Here is a 26796-nt window from a genome sequence, read left to right as displayed (position 1 = left end):
GAAAATCTGGAAATGCCAGGCAGTACAGTATGAGTGCCTATTTGATTTAATACTTATTAGAATTTTATTACTGTAAGCTGCTTGCAAGTGAGAAAAAAGCAAAAACCTGAGCACTGTTTGTAGTTGATTTATCGCAGACTTTTGATGTGGCTGATGGATTTATATGTGCAGACCCATTTCTGTTATCAGCAGGCTGCAATAATGGCAGTAAGCCCATACATTCAGCTTTATCCAAATATTCAAAAAATTTTAATATCAAGTTCTCAAAATCACACCTAAATTGAAACAAAGGCGTTTCAGTTCAGTGTTTCAAAAGCATTCATATGTTTGTATGTTTCTTTGCGTTCCTCATCCTTCGTCTCATTTTCTTTGTGCTGGTTAAAGTTTGTTTCAAGATTCAATTTCATATTCAGAATTTCTAATGTCTTTAATATCTTTCAGGATAGGACATCAAGTGCATAGAAATGCTGCTGTGTTCGTCAGTGCAAGTGAAAGAGATGTCCATACCTCTCGCATAATGTCCGTCAGTGAGTTTGGGGTCATACATAGCAGGATTACAGCATACCCTGATTGCGCAAATTTTGTTGAAAGACAAGGTATACTTGGGGGGGGGCAGTTCGCCGTTCAAAAAAGAAAAGCAAGAGAGGTTCTACAAGCTTTGTCGATGGCTGGCTGATGTGTGAGTGTTCACATGTAATGTCAAACACTTCTGCAAATTTTCAATCATTGTTTCACATTACAAGCAAAGAAGAGCAAGCCAGTAGGGCAGGTGACCAATACATTCTTCAGCCTTAGCATTCTGGAACATACCATTCTACCTTAAATTAGAGAGCAAATATGAATAATTTTCTTTCTAATCCAATGAACTTTTCATGCCATTGTGCTTCCCTCTGTTTGCGTGATACACTTAAATACGTCAGGTTTTTTCCATGTATCATGCGTTGATGCCTTTTCAGTTACTGAAATCTTTTCATGTTTTTTATTGATATAGTTATAGCCATATATTTTGTTTTCATCATCTTTAATTTGACAATATTAAATAAGGTTTTATATTTAACATTTTTGTGTGTTAGCACTGTTGTATTACTTATTCTTATCATGGACTGGAGATCCAAATTTAGTACCTCATTAGTGGACTTCTTTCTATGTATACATCTTTTAGAATTCCTACCTCAATACTGACATGAATAAGATTGCCTTGATTCATAGAGTGCAAGTAATTTTTGCAACTTTACTCTATATAATAACATATGGGGTCAATGACTACTGGCACTTGCAGGTATAAAAAGCCCAAATAAATTGAAGTGGCAGTTTTGTTCCATGAACATCCAGCATGACCTCTTAACAACACTACATAAACATAAATGTCACATTATATTTCCACTGTAAATTGTTTTTCACTATACTGCACAGATTACTCATATTTAGCTTCTTTTTTTGCTTTTATATTGAGCTAAAGATATGCTCATCTATTGTACCATTATGGTACTGTACTAATAAATTTGGTACTGCAGATTTGCTTGAGATAACTGAATTCATAGTGAAGTTTTTAAACGGTTGTGCAATGAAATTTTATAGCTGAGTATCTTTGCTATGACTGTGTATGTACATTATCATGATAACTAGCTGTTGTTTATTTTGTCATCGGGTTAAGTACCACCTAGTGCACAATACTTGTTTCTGTCTTTTAATTGTATAAGTGTCAGTACCTGGAGTACACTACCAACCTTAGAAGTATTTCTTTTTTCTTCTAAAATTTGCACAGTGGTATGTATTGCTTTTTTAGCTTTGTTGCAATGCTAGGCTTTGCTTGTACATTATTTGCACAGTTCGTGCAACTCCAGGAAGGCAGGCGGATTTCCCTAAGTCCAAAATGTTTGGGAATCCCTGCTCTAACAAATGCAGTTTACAGAGCTGCGATATCGGTTCTTGGTACAGATTTCCATTTTTTTTTTTAACTTACCATTGTTTGGAAATTTTTTGTCAAGAATTTCTGGCACTAAATAAAAATTTTGTTTCATAGAGTCACTATAATTTAGCTTTTCCTCTCAAACATGACAAGGTTCATTCAACCCAGTCTAGCAGTTGTCTCATTAAAGCATTTCTGCTTTTGACATGTGTTTGAATACTCACTAGAGAAACTGTCAGTAAATTGAATTTTTTGGTTGCATAATGTGGTTTCAATTCAGTGCAGTGTGCAGAGTATTCCTACATGTGGCCACATTACTGATGACAGTACCATGTTTGACGGAATGTTCGGCATGCCATGTTCTGTCAGAGCAGTGGTGAAGCAAGTTTTTTTTTCTTCATCATTAATACTTGTTGCAAATATTTAGCTTTTGCATATTTAGCTTTTGCATGTTCTTTGAGCTTGTGCATCATTGGCTTTTATGATGAAGTGTGGCATAAATTACTGTGCACTAAAACGAGGTTTAATTCCTCTGTAATTATGAGTACTCAGTTATGTAATTATGAGTACTCAATTATGAAAATGCACAAAGGACAATCCTACCACTCTTCCTTTCAACAGAGTTGGCAGTTCCTTGGAATAGAATTATGTAACTTTGCCACCTTTATTGACAGTTCATCAGAATATGTGACTGAAGGAGATGTAGAAATATTCGTACCTCAATATAACAAACACGGATATAACAAAGTAAGTATAAAATATTTCTCACCAACATCACTGTGTAGTGAATGTATGTTTATAATATATGTCAGATATATAAAGAATGTATTTTCATGTCATATTCGGCTTTGCTATAATGCGGTTCAACTGTTAATCTTTTTAAAAAACTCTGTCCAGCCCTACAGTTCACATCGAAGATAAGCAGCCCGTGGTGAATGTTCACTGTTGCATACAGGTCTCCCTGCAATGGACACCAAGGACCTCAGTGACAGCCTGATTCGGCTGCGGCGCTTCCTTCGCACGGGCCTTGAAGGCAGCCGCTACCAGGCTGGCGGAGTGGGCGGAGCTGGCACCAAGTTTTCAAGCGAGTCCGCACCGACAATTCACTCAATGGTTGAGGGACCGTACGCCTACATGGTGATGGAGGAGCTGCTCCACGTTATGAAGTCTAATCAGAAGTCTCAGTGGCAGGCAGCATGCCCGGAGGCCATAGCCTATTCACTGGCAGTCTGCGCAGCCTCGGACCACCGGCCAACCAAGACAGCTGCTTACCTGGCTTTCAGGGAGGCAAGTGCGCTCTGCAGAGTCCTTGTTCTTTCAAACATGGGTTCATAGGCAGCTGCGTCAGAACAAGCTTGCCAGTGCTTCAGTATGTGTGTTTCTGTTACATTGTTACTGTGAAGGAGCACCGTAGATAAAGAAATAAAGTTGTTCTCGCAACTAGAATTTGGCAGCTGGTGGGGTACTCACACGTTTTCATATACTCAGTATGCTGGCCTGATGGTAATTCAAGGTTCAATAGCCTCTTCAGTAGTTCCAAGCTTAGATGAGAGAGAAGGAACTGCATGCGTACATGAGAACAAAAATTATGTACTAGTACTGTGATGGTTTTACTGGAGAAATGAGAAGCGGGGCCATGATTTGCCTCACTTGATTTGCCTCACTTGCCTCACATGATCTGCCTCATAAACAGACCGTGGTTCTGTCACAGAAACGCCCATAATTTAATTTTAGACCTTCACAGTATAACCTTGCAGTCTGCCAAAATGATCACAAACCAAGCTAAGCTAAATAATTCAGCTGTAATAAATAAAATTTGCTTCTTGTCTAAAAAATAGATACTTTGTTGTCTATTACATTAGAATTATTGCTCCTTTTACTGCATGTTACATGTAAAGAAAGTAACGTCAAAAGCAGCATTGGCTTTTCACCAGCAAGTTTGAGTGGTGGAATAGGTAGAAGCAACTCTCATTGAATGGCAACATATGCAAGTGAAGCTGTTTAATTCCACAATGGTTCTTGTGTGGTAGCGGTGGCAGCGGCAAGGACCTGTGAAAGCCAACAAAAGCCTGCAGTCACTATCAAATGGCAATCAAAAAGGACCAGTGATGCAGCCTGCATCTGAGCCCAGAGGCGGCCATACAACCATTGCATCAGCGAAGATGTGCAGTCAGATGCTGATGCCGGTGATGAGCCATTGCTAAAAGCATCGAGCAGGTGTTCAGAATGCACTCCAAGACGCCAGCATTGGTAGTGCTGCTGCAGCATAAATCTTGGGCGTAATGAAGAAATTTCAGCAGATATAGAACCGGTTTGCAAAGTCTTGTGTAGCTTTTGGGCACTGGCAAAACAGACCTGTAGTATTACCTGAAGGTGTGAGGACTCTCTTATACAGCTTCTGTCTTGATTGTATGAGTGGTTCAGAGTGGCATACATCTGCGAAAGCTTTTGTTTGTTTGTTTTTTTTTTACTTTTTTTTCATACTCATGCAAATCTCATGTTTGCTAAAATTTGCTAAAAATGCATCAATTCATGCTGGGAGATAGTGCCAGCACTGCCTGAACAGAAACTGAATAGAAAATTCGGCATGGTTAGCAAAAGGACCCGAGTGTACAAAATTGGTCAGTGAATGCTTGTCTATATTATGCAAAATGACAAACTTGACAGTATGGAATAATTCGACAATATGGCAGAATAGCCATAGAATTTCTTACAAAGGTTGCTAAAGGGAATGCAAGTGTCTATGGGAGCTACAAGTGTGTTGGTTTAGGCAGCATGAGAATAATGAGTAGTGTGTTACGTGGATTTGCCTGAACTTTATTCTTCTTGCTTCAAACAGCTTTATGACTTCGCAAATTCACCATTTTCAGCAAATCATTGCATTGTACATACAATGAATCGTGAATCAAACAATTATGCATACGTGCAGAAACTTATTGCTGTTATGCTTTTAGAGGAATACAATTGCCTAATAATTTCGAAAGCTAATACATAATAAATAATAGCACGAGAATGCGTGAAGTTACTAGCATGAAAATTCAACAAATCCATGTGATGCCAGAGTTCCCTTTTCTAATTTTTGTAGGAAACTTTACGAGAATATGAATAGCCCACCTGCCATGTGAAATCTTAGCCCATCGGCCTTCTTATATCCCGCCGCTGCTGAAACATGACCATCGCATATGATAACTAAAAGTGTGATTTTCTGTTCGGCAACAGAACACCACTACTACAGTAATGGTATGGCAGGTGGTGATGGAACCGCATAGGCTGCAGTCATGAGCTTATTACTTACCCTGTACTCACAAAGCAGCCCAGACTGGTCATTGACGGCCAGTTGTTCACCTGCAGATTTGCAAGTGCCCTTCGCAGCTTTTTGCGGTCACCCGCTACCTGGAGCAGGTGAGCGAGGGAACGGGCTGGGGCCGTGCCCACCGCCGAGCTGTGGCCCACTGGTACTCGGCTGGAGAGTACAGCAATGCCCGGCAGCTGGCGGCACAGGCAACACGTGTAGTGCGGCGTCACCGATGGACGCATGCCGATCTGCTGCGGCTTGCACATGTTAGACCACCCCAACACAAGCCAGGTATGCAGCTCGCCCTTCATTTTCTTATGAGCAAAAAACGGGCAACGTTTGCCAAATTTGGTGGTCTACATCCCATGGAGCACTCAAGTTTCAGAGAGCATGGTCTTGTCTCATTTTGACTAACTAGCAATAGGCAGGTAACAGGTTACGTACAAGTTCTCGGTTTGTTGGTTTGTGAATTGTTTGCCTGCAGTTGTCACCAACTTGGATTGACCTTATTCCACCGCAACAATGTGCTGTCACAAGCTGGATTTACTAAACATTGAGCTTGTCATGTAACTCCTGTGTGTCAGTTTCTGTGGTGAACCTAATGTGTGCTATACATGCTCGGAGCAGAAATCAGCATCTTTGATGGGAGATGTCATCTCTTTAACCCTTTAAGTACCACCAAAAGATCCTAAAGATCATTCAGAAAATGAAATTCTTTTTGAATTGCACCTATGTATAGCAATACTTTTACCGATTCGAAATATATATACCATGGGGGCAGGGAATTCATAACTTATGTCTGAAAATACGAAGTGACAAGAATCATTTATGTCTACTAGAAATTTGAGTTGATAGGATTTCATTTCTACTGCAACCGCTCAATGCTACAGGTACGTTTTTAGAGCGAACATTTGTTGATGAAGGGTTGCAAATGCGAAATCAGAGTTCTTGAAAAGTGATATTGGAGGATTATAATGCTGCTTTCATTTGAGAGATCTGAAAACACAGAATGAGGCAAAGTCTGGCATGACACTCCTTGTACCAGAAAAGTGTATTTCTTTGCTAACTTTATTGCCAGCATTGCTCCAACCTTTTAAACAGACAATGCACCGCTTTGTAGCGGTTACTTGCCTCCTGTATACAGGATTAAATCCACAATTTGCTGAGCCCTCAGATTAACAAGGCCTGCTTTTGAAGAAGTGCATGCCTGAGGTGACAGACACACACGACTGGCAACAGTCATTTTTTTTCAATCTCTACAAGACACAGTCCACAGGCCCCATAGTAGCCAAACGGAGAACTCGCCAGAATGTAAAAATTGATTGGACAAACACGATTGGTTACTGGCACTTAGAATGTGCGCCTAAATATGTAGATGGGACATGACTCATCCTTTGCACTTTATGCAAGAAGTATTGTCACAGAGTAATGCTCATGCACGGCACATAAGGGGGGAAGTGGGTTACCCTTGTGGAGGTGGGTAAACGGCAACCCCGGCAATTTTTGCATGTCAGAAAGGTTTTCGTTTTAGATAATTCTACTCCTTCTGAAGACGCAGCTTATTTCATGTGAAAATGCAGAAGTAACTTGGAAGTGAGCAAAAAAAAAAAAAAACACCATTCAAGTAAAGGTCCTGTGCAGGGTGATTTAAGCTGAGGCTTACTCTGCATCAGAGGCACTCAATTAAACTTGCCCCCAAATAACCTATGAGGTTATTGACGACTGCAGAAGCTGCTTAGCCTGCTGAAAGCCTCTGCTTCTGGCTTTGTCCACTTCCATCTGCTATTCTTGTCAAGCAGCCTGGGTTCCAGGCTGTGTGCTGCTCCATGCAGGAATCTGTTGCAGAAGTTGAGAGCTCCAAAGAAAGCTTACAGTTCCTTTCTGCACTGTGACTCTGGTACTTCATGCAGAACCTTGACCTTGTCATCTGTTCGCTGGATCCCTGCCCTGCTGATATTGTACCCAAGACACCCAACCATATCCGTGCCAAAGACACATTTAGTCTCTTGATTCAGTCACACACCATCGTCTTGTATACTCTTCATCACTGCTTCAAGACGTCCATTATGCTCTTTTTCATCTTTGCCACCAAACGAGATGTCACTTAAATAGTCTTGCACCTCCTCGAGACTCTGAAGCAGCTCTTCCATGTACCACTAAAATATAGCAATAGCCACAGCTGCTTGAAACTGCAGGCAAGTTACTCGGAAGAGTACCCGGTGCATTGACAGTGTCAAAAGGTGAGCCGTTTCTTTGTCAACAATGAGCTGCTGGTACACTTAGTCAAAATCAAGCTTGGAGAACTTGAAACAGCCAGCCAGCTTTGCAAGCAGTTCCTCTTGCATAGGCAAAGGGTAGGTGTCCCAGCAGATGACAAGATTCAGATTACTCTTTTAGTTTCCCCAAATTATTTTAGCACTGCCATCCATCTTGACTACGAGGACTATTGGTGTGGCCCACTCAATATGTCAGACAGGCTCCAGAATGCCTTACCCAATAAGTTTATCCAGGGCCTCGTCGACCCACGAAAGCAGACCAAAAGGAACGGGCCAGAGCCCTTAAAATCTGAGTTGTGCATTTGGTTGCTCTTTTACTCATAGAGGTGGCCCTTGGCTCTTTCCAGGACCAAGCTGGAAAACAGTGCTTCTTCAGTATGCCAGTGAGGGATGGGCTCTGGCTCATCATGTCCTTTCCCAGTTGATCAACCTTCTGCTTGACCCCAAAAGCCTCAAAGGGGCCCTAAACCACCCCTCGGGCTTGGTGAAAAAATGTTGTCCACAGATGGCATGTGCTGCTGTGAACATCTCAGCCAAGTTTTGCAGTTGTGTGCAGCACATAAAGCTTGCAAGCTGAGCGCAAAGCCACCTTTTTCTCAAACGCTCTCATTATAACACAAGCCTGCTCCTCACTCTCTTCTCGATGCTTCATTGCATCATATAGCAGATTCCCATAGTGGCTGCTATTGGCCAATAGCTGACGTCAATCAGTGCAGTTCTTCCTAGTGTTACTGTATGTCTTTATTGACGAAGTTCAATAAGTAGGCTTAAGTAAGCAAAAATGTGCTTTCAAATTTCGGTAATAATGACATAGTTCCAGAAGAAGCCCGTGTGCTTACATTTAGGTGCTCGTTAAAGAAACCCAAGTAGTCCAAATTATTCCGGAGTCCCCCACTACGGTGTGCTGCATAATCAGATCATGGTTTTGGCACCTAAAGACCCATAATTTTTTTTTTTTCTGGAAGAAGTCGACTATCGTCTGCTCACATTGGACTGTGGAAGCCCGCGCAGGAAATAAACTTTTGCCTCCCTTCTTATCGGTGTCATAGCTGTCGGGTCTCATCAATTTCGACTAGTAGTCGTGAATGCTCAACTAGCCTCAATCCACGCAAAACTTAAAGGTCAGACCATACTCACATTTTAAGTGCATGCTCACTTCGTGGCGGCTCCTTGTAGATGCCTTGGCAGACTAATTGATAGCACTTAAAGAATGCGCAAGTCCTAACGCAATATTTCGTGATTTGAAGCTAGTCATCTGAACATATTTGCTTCCAGACATCCAAAAAGTTGATTCTGCTATGTTCTGCATCGCAACGAATTCCAGGCAAATTCACTTCCAAAACTGAAACTGAATCGCATAACAGCACATTTGTCATGTCTTTAGCTGACGCCCACAAATGATGCGGCATTTACACCTCACTGTGGCACAAGCATGAGGTGAGCATCCTTATTATGCTGCAGTCTTGCGTAAATGCTGTGAGCTCACATGCTGGCTTTTTTGGGGCACAGTGTTGTGCTGATGGTGCCTGCTCAAAAGCATCCTAAATGAGAGGGGGGAAACAAACTTCAGCTCCCAGCTCACCGTTGCTGCGTGAGGCCACAGCAAAGTGGAACAAAACAGTTGAACAAGTGTGCAGACGAGCGGTGATGGACAGAAAGAAGGGAAAAAGACAAGCGAGGAAGTGCTTTTCCGCATTTCCTCTGGCTCAGCTAGTGAGCTGCTACCAGGTGAAAAGCAAGTGCAAATGACGTTGCCAATGCCACCCCGTTGCCTTTTCCCTGGTATTTCCGAAGGTTTCAAGTTACTTGGAGTCTGATGCAAAAGAATTTCAAAATAAGAGGCGAGAAGCACATGGGCTGATATCCTGCTGGAAAAAAATTTGTATTTAACCAGTATTTCGAGGTATCAGAGTTCAAGTTAACGAGCGTTTACCTGTACACACCCACATAAGCATGCAGAAATGGATGCTCTCCATGTACATAAAAAGTAATAAAATAAAAGCTAAAAGGTATTAAAAGTGGTCATGTACCCAAAAATAGCATGGAGCAACAAGGGAAACCCATACAATACTTCAGAAATAAAGCTTTTCAGTTTCCAGTGAATGAGTTCTTCCCTTTCGCGAAGCTTCCTTCACCTAATGGACTTCCACAGAACTGATTTACTTATGCATGAACAGCATCCCCTTTCTGTTCATGCTAGCGCTCGCATAGTTTACAAACTGCCAGTTGAAATCGAACAATAAAGTTTTATGCTGTTGCATGTTGGCAGGTGTCGCCGTGTTGCTCCGCTACTTGACGCATGGCCTTCCAGCGGCCACCAAGCTGGTGGAAGAGAAGGAAGCCGAAGGAGGCAGCGTGGCAGAAGAGGCTCGGGATGTCCTGGCCTACCTGCAGGCAGTGCACGAGGTGCGGCACACCAAAGATGAACAGGTGGCTGCCCGCCTCATGGAGGAACACCAGCTCACCCTAGAGCATGTGCCCTCACACCTGCTGCGCTCCAAGGAGGTATGCGTCATCACCCTTCACTTTGGTGCTATTACTGTGAAACCTGGATTTAACTGGAGCAATTTTTTATTTAATGTAGTGGTTTCAATTTCCCAACACATATTCATAGAGACTAATGCACTAAAAACCTCAAATCAAGAAAGGAAACTCGCTTACTTTTGCCCAATTTAACCAAGTTCTCGGTGGAAATATGGGGGAATTCAAGAGAAAATGAGGGTTTATGCCATGTTTTAGTTCAGGTGATGAACGCCATTGACCTGTTAAGGTTTGCCGCTCCCAAGAAGGAACGCAAGACAACTTGGCAGGCTCGCTGTCTATTGGTGAATTCCATTGACAGATTCTGAGCAGGCGACTAGCTTGACAGGCAACCACCCCATTCCGGCTTAGCTCTTTTGTTACTGTGCCTATAGAAATCAATCAATATGATCGACAGTTTTTCTATGCGCTGTTATACATTTCTATTGGAATTCTTCTGCAAGCAACCTCATGCACCCTCTGGAATGGTTATATTGTGCTCAGTTTTACACAGACGATATTAAGGAAGGACAGGACGCGGGCGAACGTAGCGCAAACTACCAACTGTTTATTACTGTTAAATAACGCGCTTATATTCAAGGAGATATGGCGGGGGGGGGGGGGGGGGGTATAAAAGATATAACAAGTTCACGGAATGTGATCATAGTTCGGGTCAGGCATACGTCGTTCACTGGCACCCGTTCACCCTGGCAAACTCAACCTCAGCTTTGATAAGCGCGATGGACGGAGTGCTTGCGCACATTTCTTTTTCTTTAGCTATCGCAAGCACCTCCCATATTTCTCGCTCCGTTTTTGTTTTTGATGTGCCAATGACTGTGACGCTTTCTAGAAGCGGAGAGCATTTGCATTGTTTGCAATGTGCAGCCAGGTTGCTGGGTGCTGTCAGAAGCTGGCACAGTCATTGGCACATCAAAAACAAAAACGGAGCGAGAGATATGGGAGGCGCTTGCGATAGCTAAAGAAAAAGAAATGTGCGCAAGCACTCCGTCCATTGCGCTTATCAAAGCTGAGTTCGAGTTTGCCAGGGTGAACGGGTGCCAGTTAACGACGTATGCCTGACCCGAACTATGATCACATTCCGTGAACTTCTCATATCTTTTATACCCCCCCCCCCCCCCCCCTGTACCATATCTCCTTGTATATAAGCGCGTTATTTAACAGTAATAAACAGTTGGTAGTTTGCGCTACGTCCGTCTGCATCCTGTCCTTCCTTAATATCGTCTGTGTAAAACTGAGCGCAATATAACCATGAACGTTCACCAACTAGCCCCTTCATTGCTTTACCCTCTGGAATGGTGACTGAACTTTAGCTGCTGTTTGTCAGATGTTGCAATTTTTAGCAAATTAGTGAGTCTTCAACTGAAGGTACCATCAGGATTAGCCTCCGGTGCTCCTAGCACTTCTTCAATAAAAAGGCTTAAACGTTGCACTCAATTGATTCGACAAGATAATTTTAAATGAGAACAGCAGCGAAGGCTCTCAGGTTGTTTTACTAATGTTATTTGTTCTCTGTGCTTCTCTCGGGTTGTCATTTTTGTGATCAGGTGTATGGGCTGTTTTGATGATGTCTCTAGCAAAGTTAGATGCTCATCAGTGCATGTTATTTTGATAATTGTGCTCGAGTATTATCAAGCACAACTTTACTTTGCCCCCCATGTGTTTCTTTTATCTATCAATGCTACAACAGCGTATGCACAAACCATTACAAGCAATCCTTCCCATTGTGCAGGGTTTTTAACCCACACAAGACTACACAGTCAATTGCAGACTGATCTTCAACTGAAACCTGACAAGCTGTCTAAGCTCTTCAATTTTGAACACCACCTATTCAAGTGCCCTTATTAATTACTGTACAGTATTATGCAACATTCCACATTACTGTACACCACTGTACAGGAACTGAACAAAGCATGTGCACGCTCCAGTGCCTGTTCAACACACACTAGATGACCTTGCTCTTACAGAGAAGCTTATCGAACAATATAACTGAGGAGGCTTCTGCCTGCTCTCTGACCTGACAACCGCTGCTTGGAAAGCCTAAAGATGCAGTAAAACTGGAACCAGGTGCATGCTGCAATGAGTACAGTCGAACCCGACTATATCAAACTCATTTACATCAAATTATTCTATATATTGAACAATTTCTGGTCATGGTATAGTTACAATGAGTATTATAGCAAAAATTACGCTTACATTGAACAAAAATAGCAGCGACTCCCGATATATCGAGCGTCACACAGCAAGAAGTGCCCCCGGAAGTTTGCTTTCCCTTACGGTGGCGGGAAAACCCAGCGGTGCGGATCCATCCCACCACCCTCCCTACCGTGACCGCACTCCCTCGGACGAGCTTTCGACACCCCCCTGCAAAAAATGATCCTGGCCCGCCTGCAGCGCTTGCTCAGACAGCCAATCAGAGGCTCTTGTGTCCTCGTTGTGCAAGATGGCGAAAGTGCGAGTTGTCTGGCTGCTTTTGTGATTCATTGTGTGTGCACCTTGCGGGCCTTCTTCCGCAGTGTTGCAGTGATGAAGCGGCAGAATTCGCCTTTCGTCATGAAGCTCGAAATCATAAATTGGGTCGAACGCGATGAGAAGTTGGATGTTCCCGCAGCATACAAGATTCCGAGGAGCACTCTCAGCACAATCTTGAAGAATAAGGGAGAGATTAGTGCTAAAGTGGCCAAACTCACTACTCTTTGCCCGTGGCGCCCGACGCGTATGCACGGCCGTGTACTAGTGGTCCATCCGAAATTGCTTCAGCCGGTGCCAACTTCCGCGTGCTCGGTGATGACTGTAAATTCTGATGAATGCGACGAAGCCGTTGCTGGTATTGCTGAAGTTTCAAGCGAGCTGTCAGAATTTCCGGAAGCCGTTGAAGAATCAATTGTGAACGAGTTTGTGAGCACAAATGATGGTGTCGCTACCACGGGAGTGCCTGAAAATGAAGAATGCACCGCCAACATTGTACCAAGCACAAGTGAAAATGGGCACAATGAGGAAAGCAACGACGGTCCATGGCCCACATCCTCCGAAGTCATTGGTGCGCTCGCACTAGTCCGGTGCTTCTGCGCAAATTCGGAAGGTTGCGGCCTTAGCTGCTCCCCACTCCTTAGACAATGTGGAGAAGTGCGTGCATCGCAGGCAGCGAAATTGCCCAAGCAGAAAGAAATGTAGGACTATTTCATGCGAAACTAAGCTAGTTTCATCAATAAAATTATTTTATAAATGGTATGTGCTTTTGTGGCATCCAAATTTTTAGCAGGCTTATATCGAATTGTTCGCTATATCAAACTGATAGGCGTTTTTTTTTTTTTTCAAGTTCTATATAGTCGGGTTCTACTGTACTTGATGCAGGATTGACTGTCGGGCTAGTTGGTTCATGATCAGCACCATGTTTGTGCACTTTGTTGTCTTGTCTTATTTGGTAGCGGTTTTAATCTGAATACCTTTAGTGTTTTTCTTTTATGTCCCTTTAATGATGCAAAAAGCCTTTTTCCTTTCTGTTGCCTGTGGCAGGTGTGGCTGTACCTGGTGCGCCGTCTGCCCCTGCATAAATTGGTGGCGCACGTGCCGCAGCTGTCAAGGGCGGGACTGCTGGCACGAGGTCCCCTAGTGGGGGCACTACGAGAGCGTCTGCAGTCAGCCTGTAGTGAGGACTGCCCACCGGTGGGGCCTCTGGAGACATATGTCCTCAAGCGCAGCCTGGAGGCTGGACGCCCCAAGCACCACAACCACCACCACCGGTCATCTTCGTCGCACCAGCTGGATGATGTTGTTGCTGCCCTTCATGAGCACTCATTCAGGGTGAGCATCACAAAGTCGAAAGAGCAGCGCCATGGCATGCAGGAAAGAAAGCATTTAGGGGAGAGCACGACATTGGGCACCAATTCTAAGTGACCACTGGTTATTTTGCCCTACTCATGACATGACCTGCCCTGCTCCATCTTCAAAGTGAATAGCTTTTGTTGGCTCTTTCGGCCATCTTCGGGTTCATGGTCAGATGCCAGTTGGTGGTCAGAGGTAGGACTCTTGCCGCTGATACAGTGCAATCCACTTATAGCGATACCATATATAACAATATATCGGTTATAACAATGAGTCAACTTCAGGGTATCAACTTACGTATTAGGGCTGCGAGAAGAAAAAGAACATACATAACCATATGTTATTCACCGCATATTGGATATAACAATCGAAATTCTGCTTTTTGGAAGGAGTTTTCCATGCAGAATAATCGTGAAAGTTGCATTGCTAAGTTCCCCTTAACCGAGACAGGGCGAAAAGTTTGCCTATGCAAGTTTGTATCTGCTGCCATTACTGTACAGCGTGTCCTGCCAGCGCACCAGTTGCGAAAGCCACTGAGAGCATCGCAAGTTGGCGCAGTGTTTCACAAGGTGGTGCCAGCTGCTTCATGTCACCGGCAAGTGTTTAGAGAGGGGGAGAAAAACTAACCGTGCCAGCACTCACTTTCTACAATCTCCCTCCCTTCCTCAGCGAGTGCAGAAATGTGCCCCGGAAACAGTGGTGGGTGCGCCTACAAAGCGCAAAGCTCCAAATTTTGCAAGACTCACAAGTACGAGCTCAAGGAGTCTATGATATCCACGATTCTGAAAACTGTGAGCGCCATGATCATGAAGGCTAAAACCAGTGACCATGCCGATGAATAGAAACGGCGGGCGTGGCATGAAGGTGTGTTGGACGGAGCGGTTCTCACTATTTTTTTTATTTCCCTTTTCTTTTTTTTTGTGTGTGAAGACGCCCAATAGCAACATTTCATTATTATATCTAATAACATGGCATGGGCATGTTGTAGTAGGCAGTTTATTCTACCATAGAACACACACAAAAGTTGATCATTGATTGGATGTTCATTGTTACATCCAAGTGTTAAAACCACTAATGCTATGCAGTGTAGTCCACTTATAGCAATATCAAAAACAATGAAAAATACAATCGTTATAACCAATCATTGCTATATAAGGACTGCCATAAAAAATATGCTGCTGAACATACCTTTGTAGCTCCAAAACCGAATTTTCCACTTGCACCAAAAAAATAGGCTTAGAAAGTAGGCTGTGAAAAATAAAACATTTAGCTATACCTCTAGACAGTGACTTAAGCGTGAGGCATGCTGAAATAGTCAGAAATCTGCACTTGCTTTCACAAGAGTTTCAGGTTCACTACCACGGTGTGCATGACATCACGTCGAGCTGCTCCGTGAACACTGGTGGCAGTAATTTAGCACGTATGAAATGTATGAGCAACTCGATTGACAACAGTGCGAATTGTGTGAACTTTGGGGTCGCTGTCAAATATGGGCCATTGCCAATCTCGTCACTGCCACTGCTGTTGTCACCTCCGTTGCACAGTGCCGCCATCTGTCATCACTACAATGATCGCCCCATTGCAAATCTCATCGCTGAACGAGGCAGCACTATCTGCTCTCAAAAACTCCTCCGTTGAAGCACCACCTGTTGCACCACCGGCAGCTCGGCAATGTTGGTGGCTTACACCATGTTGGTTTCACCCTGGGGGGTCTCACCCTGGCGCTGAAAGCTTGCAACAAAGCCCGCATTTCCTGATGATTGGCATGGCCACCGGTTCCAGCCTTCTTGGTTGCGACACTCACGGTTTTCAGAATCGTCCATGTCATCGACTGTGCGAGCTCATACTTCCAGTCTTGTAAAATTTGCAGCCTCATCTCAAGCAACACAGCTTTACGCTTTGTCGGTGCCATATTCTATTAACTGCGCTGTCCACTGCTTCCGCGGCGCATTTCTGCATTCACTGAGAGAGAGAGAGATTGTAGAAAGAGCGGGCACTGCTTTGACTTTTGTAGTTGATTTTTGTTTTTTCTCTTCTCTTCTCTAGATGCGCAAAGCATGAATGCGGGCGACGCGGCTGCCAAGCAGCTGAAGCCATCTTGTGGCATGCTGCACCAACTTGTAATGCTCTCAGTGGCTTTTTTAATCAGTGCATCATCACTTCCAGACCTCCTGCATTCTTCCAGCCACGTCGACTTGCACCGGACAAGCTCAAAGTTGCACGTGCAGAGTTCGAGCACATGTTGGAATTAGGCATTATTCGGATGTCCGCCAGTAATTGGGCGGCTCCACTCCACATGGTGCTTAAGAAATTGGGTGACTGGAGGCCATGTAGAGATTACAGATGTCTCAATACTAAGACCATTCCGAATCGGTACCCTTTGCCCAACATACAAGATTTCACCGTTGCTCTCCATGGCACCAAAATCTTTTCAAAGATTGGCCTTGTCCGCACCTACCACCAATTTGCTGTAGCTGAGCAAGACATACCTAAGACGGCCATTACAACGCCATTCAGACTGTTCGTGTTCCTGCAAATGCAGTTTGGTCTCGGGAACACTGCCCAGTCTTTCTATCGTTTTATTGACATGGTAACGCATCGGCAACCATTCGTCTTCGCATACGTCAACAACATTTTGATAGTGAACAAATCCGTCAATGAGGACTTGCAACGTCTATGCCTTTTGTGCCAGTGACTATCTGAACATGGCATGATCATCGTCTCCAAGAGTGAGTTTGGTGTCGCCAACTTCTAGGACATCACCTCGATGCCAGTGGCATTCGCCCACTTTCATGAAAAATCAAAGCAGTAGGGAGCTTCCTTAAGCCCATGATGGTCACAAAGCTGCGACAGTTCCTCTGCATGGTTTAATTTTTACTGCCAATTTATCAGGAACTGTGCAGCTATATTCCTCTCAATCACCACCTTACCAACAAGAACAAGACATCCTTGCTGCATTGGGACGCCGCCGCTGAAGGTGCCTTCCTCAAGATCAAGGGTGCACTTGCAAATGCCGCACTTCTTGCACATCATAACCCCACAGCATTACTGGCCCTCATGACGAACGCGTCAAACAAGGCCATGGGAGCTGTTCTCCAGCATCACATTGATAATTCATGGCAACCCCTAGCCTTTTTCTCCAAGAAACTCACTTTAACCCAAGCTCGCTACAGCACCTTCAGTCGAGAGTTGCTTGGAATTTACCTGGCCATCCGTCACTTTCGCCACATCGTGGAAGGCTGACCCTTTACCATTTTCATGGATCACAAGCTTAAGACATATGCACTTTCCAGAGTGTCATCGACACATATGCTATGAGAAATCCGGCATCTCTCATTTATATCGGGATTCTCCCCTGACATCCTACACATCAGCGGGGACCAGAATGTACCTGCTGACACCCTGAGCCGTGGGAGTGCTGTGACACCACCTGCTTGTCCTGCACTACTCGATGTGCAGACACTCGCCGCACATCAAACTAATGATTCCAAGCTCCTTCAACTGCGCTCATCGAAAACAGCACTGTGGTTGGTTGATATCCTGCTTGATTGTATCACGCTCATCTGTGACACTTCTACAGGCACACCAAGACAATTTGTCCCCAGCATGTGACGCAGGCAGCTTTTTGGCACACTGCACCAGCTCGCTCACCCCAGTGTTCGTGCCACACAAAGCCTTATCTCATTGCACTACATATAACCCCGGATTAATGCCGATGTACGCAACTGGGTTCATGCATGTGCATCCTGCCAATGTGCAAAAGTTTATAGGTATTCTGTTCCCCCAGCACGCCAGTTTCTCCAACCTGATCATCATTTTGATGTTGTGCACATTGACGTAGTTGGACCACTACGACCGTGTCAGGCATTTTGCTACCTGCTCACCTCTGTCAACAGGTTTACCCATTGGCCAGAAGCAATACCCACTTCAAGACAGCTCTGCTGCAACGGTCATGGCAACTTTTGTCACTACATGGGTTACCCACTTCAGATGCCCTACCAAAGTTGTTACTGACAGAGGACAGCAATTCGAGTCCGCTCTTTTTCAAGCGCTCCTGCGCTTGCTTGGCATGAATAGTCTGCGCACAGCCGCCTACCATCCCCAAGCCAATGTCCTCGTGGAACGCTTTCATCAACATCTCAAGTCAGCGCTGATTGCTCGTGGCTTGCCATCGTAATGGGTTCATTGGCTACCACTGGTTCTTCTGGGTGTCCAGTGCGCCTTGAAATCGGACATCGGGTGCTCGAGCGTGGAGCTCGTCTATGGTACTATGCTCCGTCTGCCCAATGACTTCTTTTCACCACAACCACCTTCGGCTGTTCTGTCTACTCACGAATATGTGCGCCTTCTTCACGACCTCTTCCAAGATCTAAAACCCTGTCCACCGCGTCCAGTTCCGGCACGCTCGCCTTATGTTTCAGCTGACCTTGCAAACGAAACCCACGTCTTCGTGCGCTATGGATCTGTTCGGCTTGCTCTCCATCCACGCTTACCAGACCCTTTCTCATACTGGAGAGACACGAGTCCACATGCATCGGGGATATTCATGGCAAATCTGACACCATCGCACTTCACCAGCTGAAACCAGCCTACTGCAAGGCGACTCTCACAGTCGCATCCCTTAATTCAGCCCCAGACATCTCCATTCCGTTCGATGCTCATGCCTGTTCAGTACGCGAAGTGTCATGGACGTGCTGATATTGTTCACAGATCATGCTGCTCTCTAGAGGGGGAGCTATGTAGTGCCACCTACATCGACGGCATCACCCCAGGAAACTGAGACTTTTTTTTTACTTTGGACGTTTGTCACTCACTCTTTGCAATAACATTGTTAGACATTGTGACCAATGTTTCGGAAGTGAGGCGTTTCGGATACTACGGACTTCAGATGAAATGGACGTTTTTTGTCGCATTAGCAGGGTCCGTTGTAACGAGAGTCGACTGTACCAGGAAAAACGTATGAAAGAGGAAAGTATCAGCAGGGTTCTACTGTATATTTGTTACATGCTGATATCAATGAGATAAATTTTAGATTTACTTGATTATATCCGATAATTTCCGATAATTATATCTGATTTATATCCGATATCCGATAATTCATTATAAAGAGACTTGACTGTATCTGTGTTCATTACATTGACATTTGGCTACAATGTAGTAAATAAATATCCAACTGGCAGCTTATGGTTAGCCAGGTGAGGTCGGGTCTGCCTTACTCATAGCTGCGAACTCCCCAAAATTTGTCCTAATGTTAACGAATTTGGACTCATTGTATGATTTTATAAATATTGCCTCAATTTTTACAGAAACAGATTCTGTTCATGACAAGTTTTAGAGCTGTTGGAGGATAGAGTGTTACAAGATTGCAAGAACTGCATACGCAAATGAAATTTGTAATGGTGCCTTCAATGCCTTGTTATTGCAGCATAAGGTGCCATATACCAGAGGGGTACTTGCTTCGAGCAAATTTATTCAGAGAAGTTCTCAAAGCTCCTGAAATTGGCTACAACAGAACCCGCTGAAGACGTTCCTGCAATGTAGAAACAGTGCATTGCTTTTCCATCTTGGCTGTTCCTAGTTTCTTGGTGTTTGTGTGCAGCATCTAAAGGTCAATCATTGTAAATCAATTGCATTTGTATCTCGCAACAAGTGTGAGCAAAGAGCAATCTCCTAAAAAAAATTGTGCTATCGTCCCTCCCCCCTCTTTGTCATTTCCACGGGATTTTTGCAATTTTTACAGTGTTATTAGATTTGTAGGTGCGATTACTGCAGCAGGAGATTCCCTTGATGCAGGCAGTACCCCCAAATGGCATGCGCTACCTGGTGGCTGTGGATGTCCGCGGCCCCATGACCCATGCGCGCACCCGTGGTCTTGATGGGCTTACGCCCGCCGAGGTGTCGGCACTGCTTCTGCAAGCACTGGTACGCTCAAGGGACGCGGTCACTGCAGTGGCCTTCTCCGCAAGGGGCCTGGCACCACTTGACCTGGACGCTCAGATGAGCCTGGCCGACATCAGCCGACGCCTGCGCGAGGTAGGCAAGAGCAAAGGAGTAGATAAGAGGCTGCATTTAAGTGGTAGTAGTCACGGAGTTTTTAGCAAAAATTACTAGCGGAGACTCAAGTTCTGCAATCATGTGGCTACCATGGGAATAAGTGGTACACAGATTTGTCTTGCTTTTGTGCTTATGGCTTCAGACATCCTTATGGCATTATTTGTTATGCTTTGTTTCAAAATTGCATGTAAAGGCCAGGAAGCTTTTCAGGCATAGTATCTTTCCATCTTTGATTAAATCAGCTGTTGTTTCATCTGCTCTTACTGCTTTTCCCCGGTACACTTGAAGCTGTGAGACATTGCGGCCCTGTATAGGCATTGCGGCCCTTTATAGGCTTATGGGCAGCTGTGCCAGAGAGCTGAAAGAATGCCAAGAGTATACTAATTCATAAGAAGGGAGACATTACAGAATTTAAAAAGTATAGGCCCATTAGCTTGCTTTCAGTATGGTATAAAATATTCACCAAGATAAATTTTAATAAAATCAGAGCAACACTTCAACCAACCAAGAGGACAGGCTGGCTTCAGGGAGAAATATGCTACAATGTGTCATGTCCATGTTATCAATCAGGTAATTAAGAAATCTGCAGAGTACAATCAACCTTGCTATATTGCTTTCATAGCTTATGAAACCGCATTTGATTCAGTAGATACCAGCAGTCATGGAGGCATTGCATAACCTAGGAGTACAGGAGACATACATGAATACCCTTGGAAATATCTATAAAGGTTCCACAACTACCTTGCTTCTCCACAAGAAAAGTAGAAAATTACCTAACAAGAAAGAGGTCAGGCAAGGAAACACAATCTCTCCAATGCTATTCACTGCATGCTTAGAAGTATTCAGGCTATTAGACTGGGAAAGTTTAAGAGTGAGGATTGACAGCAACAACCTTCGGTTCACAGATGACGTCTCATTCAGCAGCACTGGGGATAATTGCAACAGATGATTGAGGACCTTAACAGAGAAACTGTAAGAGTGGGGTTGAAGATGAATACGCAAAAGAAAGATAATGCCGAATAGCCTGGCAAGGGAACAAGAGTTCAGGATCGCCAGTCAGCCTCTAAAGTCTGTGAAGTAATTCGTTTACCTAGGTCATTTACTCAAAGGGGGTCCTGATGATGAAAAGAAAATTTACAGAAGAACAAAAATGGGTTGGAGTGCATATGGCAGAAATTGCCAGATCCTGGTTAGAAGCTTACCACTATCATTGAAAAGAAAGGTGTACAGTGGATGCATTCTACCGGTGCTGACATATAGGGCAGAAATTTGGAAGTTGACAAAGAAGCTCGAGAACAAGTTAAGGACATTGCAAAGAGCGATGGAATGAAAAATGTTAGGTGTAATTGTTAAGTGACAGGAACAGATCAGTGTGAATCAGAGTAAGCAGGGATAGCCGATATTCTAGTTGGCATTAAGAGAAAAAAATGGAGATGGGCAGGCCGTGTAGTGCATAGGGCAAATAACTGGCGGACCATTAGAATTACAGAATGAGTGCCAAGGAGAAGGGAAGCACAGTCGAGGAGGTTAGAAAATTAGGATATCTCCAGGTGCAAGTTGTAATCAGCTAGCACAAGACGGGGGTAATTGGATATTGTTGGGAGAAGCCTTCGGCTTGCAGTAGACATGAAATAAGGTGGTGATGATGTTTCCAAATTATCAAGAAATCTTATTTTTTCTGAATACATGAAGACAATAAGTTTCTACATGTATGCTTAATGTAAATTTTTTCAATAATGACGAAATATTTTGTTTGAAAATGATTGATTTGACAAGTCCCAATGCCGTTTGAAGACAGAAGGAAGAAGTTCAGGCAAATCTATGTTACTACGTGACATTGCCATGCTAGCTGAACCATCGCTTTCATAGACACTAGCTTGTAGGAAACTGCCTTATTTGCACAAATATAGTGGAAGGTTTTTTTTTTTCTACTTTTTAGAAATTTAGGACCTCAAAATTCATCTCACATTATAGTCAGGTTTGTGACGCAGGCATAACATTTTTATTTTATTTATGTCTGCCGTTTCAAATTGCAGTAAGCTAAACCACTAAGCAACGCTGCGATCGCTACCACGTACGGAGCCATGTTCGATTGTGCCGTGGGCACTTCTGTAGTGCTGCCTGCCCAGTAGCCTTGGTGGCATGAGGGATAGCACTGTTCTTGTTCACATTGATAAAGACGTTGGCAGTGGCGATTAAATTCTGCATGTACTCATCCTTTCACTGTATTTTGTAATGGCAGTTCACAGCAATGATGAATAAAGTGCCCTGCGGGCATCCACTTTTGCATGTAGTTTCCGGTTTCTATGCGGCATAACTTCATGTTACAATCATATGCTTTTTGTTTGCTTTTTCTTCTTTTTTTCTGAGAGACCGAAAGTCCCCCCCCCGCATTATATTCATGGTCATGCTATTTGCGTGCAAATATGGTATACATGAAGTCATAGCAAATCGAGTATCCATACGTGCCATTTTTTTTCTTTTTATGCAAAATATTTCTAAGTTACGTGAAGGTTGTGTCTGGTATATAATGCACGCAGAGGGCCTTTATGCATGCAGAGGGCAACATTCACTTGCGTCCACTGTTGCACATTCCTTCCAGTGTTCGGGGTGATTAGCGCCTGTATTCTAGAATGTCCCTCCACTCAACGTTCCCACCAACATCCACTCATGACAGTGGATGGCACTGGATTGCAGCACCTCCCCTCAAAAGAAGCGGTCACTGTCCTCCAATGATACTCCATGGCATTTCTTGAGAAACGGTGCAACATTTTTCATAAAAGGGTGGGGCTGTGTCCAATTCAGTGAAGTGGAGGAAGAGCTTTTGAGTCAGAAGATCATTTGAAAATACAGGGGTAAGAGTCTTAGTCTGAACTATTACCATTATTATAACACTAAAATGCGAATTATGCACACAGGAACACTAACTGGTGGTGACGTCTTGCGATGCTTTGTTAAATCAAATAGCACAGACAGAACGTTTATTGCAGTGACTAATTCTGTTTCACTTAAACGAGTACATTCAAACCCACTTATAGCAATACCGGTTTTAACAATACATCAGATATAACAATGAGTAGCCGCAGGACCTTGAACTTTTGCGTGTGTTCTGTGGTAAAATAAACCACTTACTGCAATGCCTTTATGCTGAGTTATTGATTATAACAATTAAATCTGGCTACTGGGTGTGTATGCCGAAAGTGAAAAGACCACAAGATAAAAAAATTACCGACGATTATGTTACTTCCTAATGCGAAATTTGAGCGCAGCAAATAAGCTGTTTCACCTTTTCGATAGATTGAGGCAAAGAAATCGAGCAACACATGTATGCGCTATCACAGAATTTTTTTTTTTTTTCACACGTATTCCTTTAACAAAGACTCCACTAACAGTTCTTGACAGTCATGAAGGAAGCTTTGTGGTCGGAGAAATAGACTGATATATGTTCGACTTTGTACACCAATGCTTGATTCTCAAAGACGAGATCTATACAAGTGCCTCGCGAGGTTGTCACAGCCGTGGGACGCGTTACGAGCGAGAGGAACGGGATGTTCTCCCGCATAAGTGTTAGGAAATTGCTGTTTGTCTTTATGTCAACATTAAAGTCCCCCACTAATAACATCGGTGTGGATCGATGGACGGTTAATGCGAGTTGCAGGAAGTGCACGACGTCTTTCGTGAGTGTGGTAGCGGACTCACGAAAGCGGTATCAGTCGGTCACTGCTAGCGCTGGGGGGATGAAAGGGGGGCGGAGCTGGTTACGAGGCCGACGACAACGCCGACGCGAAACCCAGGAACGGACGCCAAAGAGCCATTTGTGTAGCCAGCCCTCCTCCACAGTCTCTCCTCCTCCCTTCCATCATCGTCCCTCGCCCGGAGAGCCGACAGCGCGCATGCGCGGCGGCGGAGCAGATTCGTCGGCGAGCTGGTTACGAGGCCGACGACAACGCCGACGACGACAACGACGCGAAACCCAGGAACGGACGCCAAAGAGCTGCGCTCTAAAAATAAATATGTTTGACGATTATGATACTCCCTAATGCGAAATTTGAGCACAACTTAATGTGTGTTTTCATTTCGCGATACCCAATAGAACCTCATTCATACGTTTTGGAAAAAATGTGCTAACCAGGAAAACGTACAATCCGAAGTACCTAAATAAAATTTGACAGAGTCATCTATTGTTGATATCTATATAATGCAAAGAGTCATGCAGATTGTTGCAGCACGATATGCGAACGTGCGTCGGGGTGGTGGGGCTCTGGCGGCCTGAGACGTGTTTTGTTTTTTTCCTATTGCATGGCGTTTTAAGCGGGTGATGGGAAACTGAAACGAAATCAAGCTGTTGGGCGATGCTGGATGCGGTTGAAGCGAAACGTGGTGCCAACATTGCGTCGCCTGCAGCAGGGAACAGTGGCACGTTTGAATTATCACTTACCTAAAGTGTGCAGTAGCTACCAATGGCACTGCGCTCCACACACTGCAAAACAGATAGGTGAAGGTGCTTATCGGTATACGGTATATATATGGTGGCTGTAGTGTCTCAAAGTTAAATTGAGGTGGCGGCTGCAAATGAAGTGCAGTGACTACCATAAGTCCCTTGCTAGCAGCCGTAAGTGGCTCGCGGTTGTTGATGTTGTTGTCTGGAGACATCACCATCAATTTAGAGTGAATCCCACTTCTGATGGATTTGGCTGGAGGTCATGAGATACCAGTACAGGATTTTGTACGTTCTGGGGAAGCTGCTGGCAACTGAGCCCCCCGTCGCACCAGCATCCACAGCTGAGGCAAACCAAGTGGAGTTGTACGTCAGTGAGGTTGTCGGCATCATAGAGGAATGCACACCAGTCAGCCTTGAGGCAGTTGGTCAACACCAGCCGATGGATGATGAGTGCGTCGCCCTCATGAAATATTGCAGGCAAGGTTGGCCCTGAAAGAGCAAGGTTCCTTCGAACCTCTTGAAGTATTGGAAGCACCAATGGGATCTGACACTAAGCAAGGAATTGCTTCCTAAAGGAGGGCATCGCGTGATTCCGGAAGCTCTGCAGAGGGACGTGTTGGAGGCAATCCATGAGGGTCATCAGGGCGTGAACAACTTTGAACATCAGGTCATGTGCCTGCGACTTTGTTTGGTGGCCTCACGTAGGCAAACATATTGCTTCAATGGTTTAATTGTGTGAACGGTGTGCAAGTACAAGAGTTCAGCGGGCCGAGCCTTTGCTTCAAACAGCTTTAATGGAGCGCATGTGGCAACAAGTGGAGGCAGATTTGTTCCTAATGGAGGAAAAAAAATTTCTGCTGCTTGTGGACTACTATTTACTCTATCTTGAAGTCGTCATGCTATGCAACACTTCCAGCCAGGTGGTGATTTCGGCTATCAAGAGTGTTATGGCTCGATTCGGTATACCGGAAGTGCTCCGAAGTGTTCTCGTCACACGAGTTTGCAAGTTTTGCTAAAAATGATAGGTTCATTCGCCTTACTAGCAGTCCCAGTTGGCCCCAGTCAAATGGTGTGGTGGAACATGAAGTGCAGACTGTGAAGGGTCTCTTTCGCAAGAGCATTGACCGCTTCCTGGCACTGCTAGCGTATCACGACACACCAGGTGTCATGGGTTACAGCCCGTCCCAGCTGCTCATGGGTCGGCAGCTACGAACACGTATACCCAGGAACCACGGCAAGCAGTTGCCAGGAATAACACCACCAGACGTTTTCTCCCACAAGGTCACCGCCACCAAAAAACGGCAAGCTAGAGACTTTAATTTAAAGGGCAACTCCAGTCAATGGATGTCGATGAAATTCACTCGGTATGTTCCTCTGAACACTTCCGTCATGTCCTCAAAAAAGCAGGTTTGAGACTTGCGAAGATTTTTTACAAATGAACTTAATTGCCTCGAACACCCTACCATGCCTCCTCCTCAGTTACAGGCCATATTATGCATGGCGTCAGGAATGTTCCATGCAGAGTGTGCCGGGATCATGCAGACGACAGCGATGAGAGCATCGAGGAGTCGACAAATGTGAGCTAGTGAATGGCATGAGATGTTGCTGTCATGAGAAGTTGCGTTCCCTGTAGATGTGCAAGAGATGGGAGGAAAGTGGTGTTGCGTTGTTGGCTGCATGAACTTCAACCCTCGCCATCCACACACACAGTTCAAGCTGATGCCAAAGCCCTAGGTCTCAATCTGTTGTCCACAAATAAAGTTTATTCCTCCTCCTCCAGTCATGTTCAGCTGAGTTTAAGCCTATATGTTACCGTCGCGTAGTTCATGCATCTGCTGCTGGCAGACCTGAGCGACTGACCTCAATCTAATCAGGCCATCAGGATGCAGAAAACTCCTTCTGTAGTTCAGTTTTGCCCATATGAATTTGAAATAAACCATTCCTAATTTCATACTGTGCGCACACAAAAAGCGAGCAGTGACAGCACGGAGCAGTATCGCCATCGGTACATTGCCGTTTTTGACAGAAAGCTGCCCGCCACACTCACTGGCACTGCCCTAAATTAAATGCGACTATGAAGGTGGGTGTATTTTTACGAATTGTCATTACAGTAAAACCTCGTTAAACCGTACCCGCTTAGATAGTAGTTTCATTTTAAAAGTAGTGAAGTCAAATCCCCAACACAGCAGCCATTGAACGTAATGTGTTTTGTATCCACACAAACCTTACCAGGTCATTGCGTAGGTGTTGGTTAATACGTAGCGCTTCCACTTTTCGTCATGCAAACACGGTGGTGCGTCATCTCCATTGGGCGGCCCGGCAGAACAAAAAGCCTCAGAGGTCAGAACAACGGCCTCCAAGCGCCCTGTGTGTGTGCGCTTGAAGCCACATAAATTTCAACATTTTGGCACTGTGCCAGAAAGCGTTGTGGTGTCGTGCAAACAAGGACTCTCGTCAT

General features: G+C 44.5%; 1 protein-coding gene across 4 annotated transcripts in view; it reads left to right on the top strand.

Annotated features, from left to right (window-relative positions):
• LOC135910781 (RNA-binding protein Ro60) overlaps positions 1-26796 on the top strand; it is a 49079-nt gene that overhangs the window by 2383 nt on the left and 19900 nt on the right. For all 4 annotated transcript variants that reach the window (XR_010567136.1, XR_010567134.1, XR_010567135.1 and 1 more), the window contains exons 2-6: positions 2865-3196; positions 5261-5495; positions 9750-9985; positions 13535-13822; positions 19637-19876. Coding sequence is in view for 1 of the 4 variants with exons in the window: in XM_065442876.1 (XP_065298948.1) it covers positions 2876-3196; positions 5261-5495; positions 9750-9985; positions 13535-13822; positions 19637-19876 (1320 nt within the window). In the remaining 3 variants the exon portion in view is untranslated. The remainder of the gene's footprint in view (positions 1-2864; positions 3197-5260; positions 5496-9749; positions 9986-13534; positions 13823-19636; positions 19877-26796) is intronic.

Source organism: Dermacentor albipictus, chromosome 5 (genome assembly GCF_038994185.2).
Source record: "Dermacentor albipictus isolate Rhodes 1998 colony chromosome 5, USDA_Dalb.pri_finalv2, whole genome shotgun sequence".
Taxonomy (NCBI): Eukaryota; Metazoa; Arthropoda; class Arachnida; order Ixodida; family Ixodidae; genus Dermacentor; species Dermacentor albipictus.
Note: the sequence above shows the minus strand (reverse complement) of the source record. Positions and strands in the feature narration are given on the sequence as shown.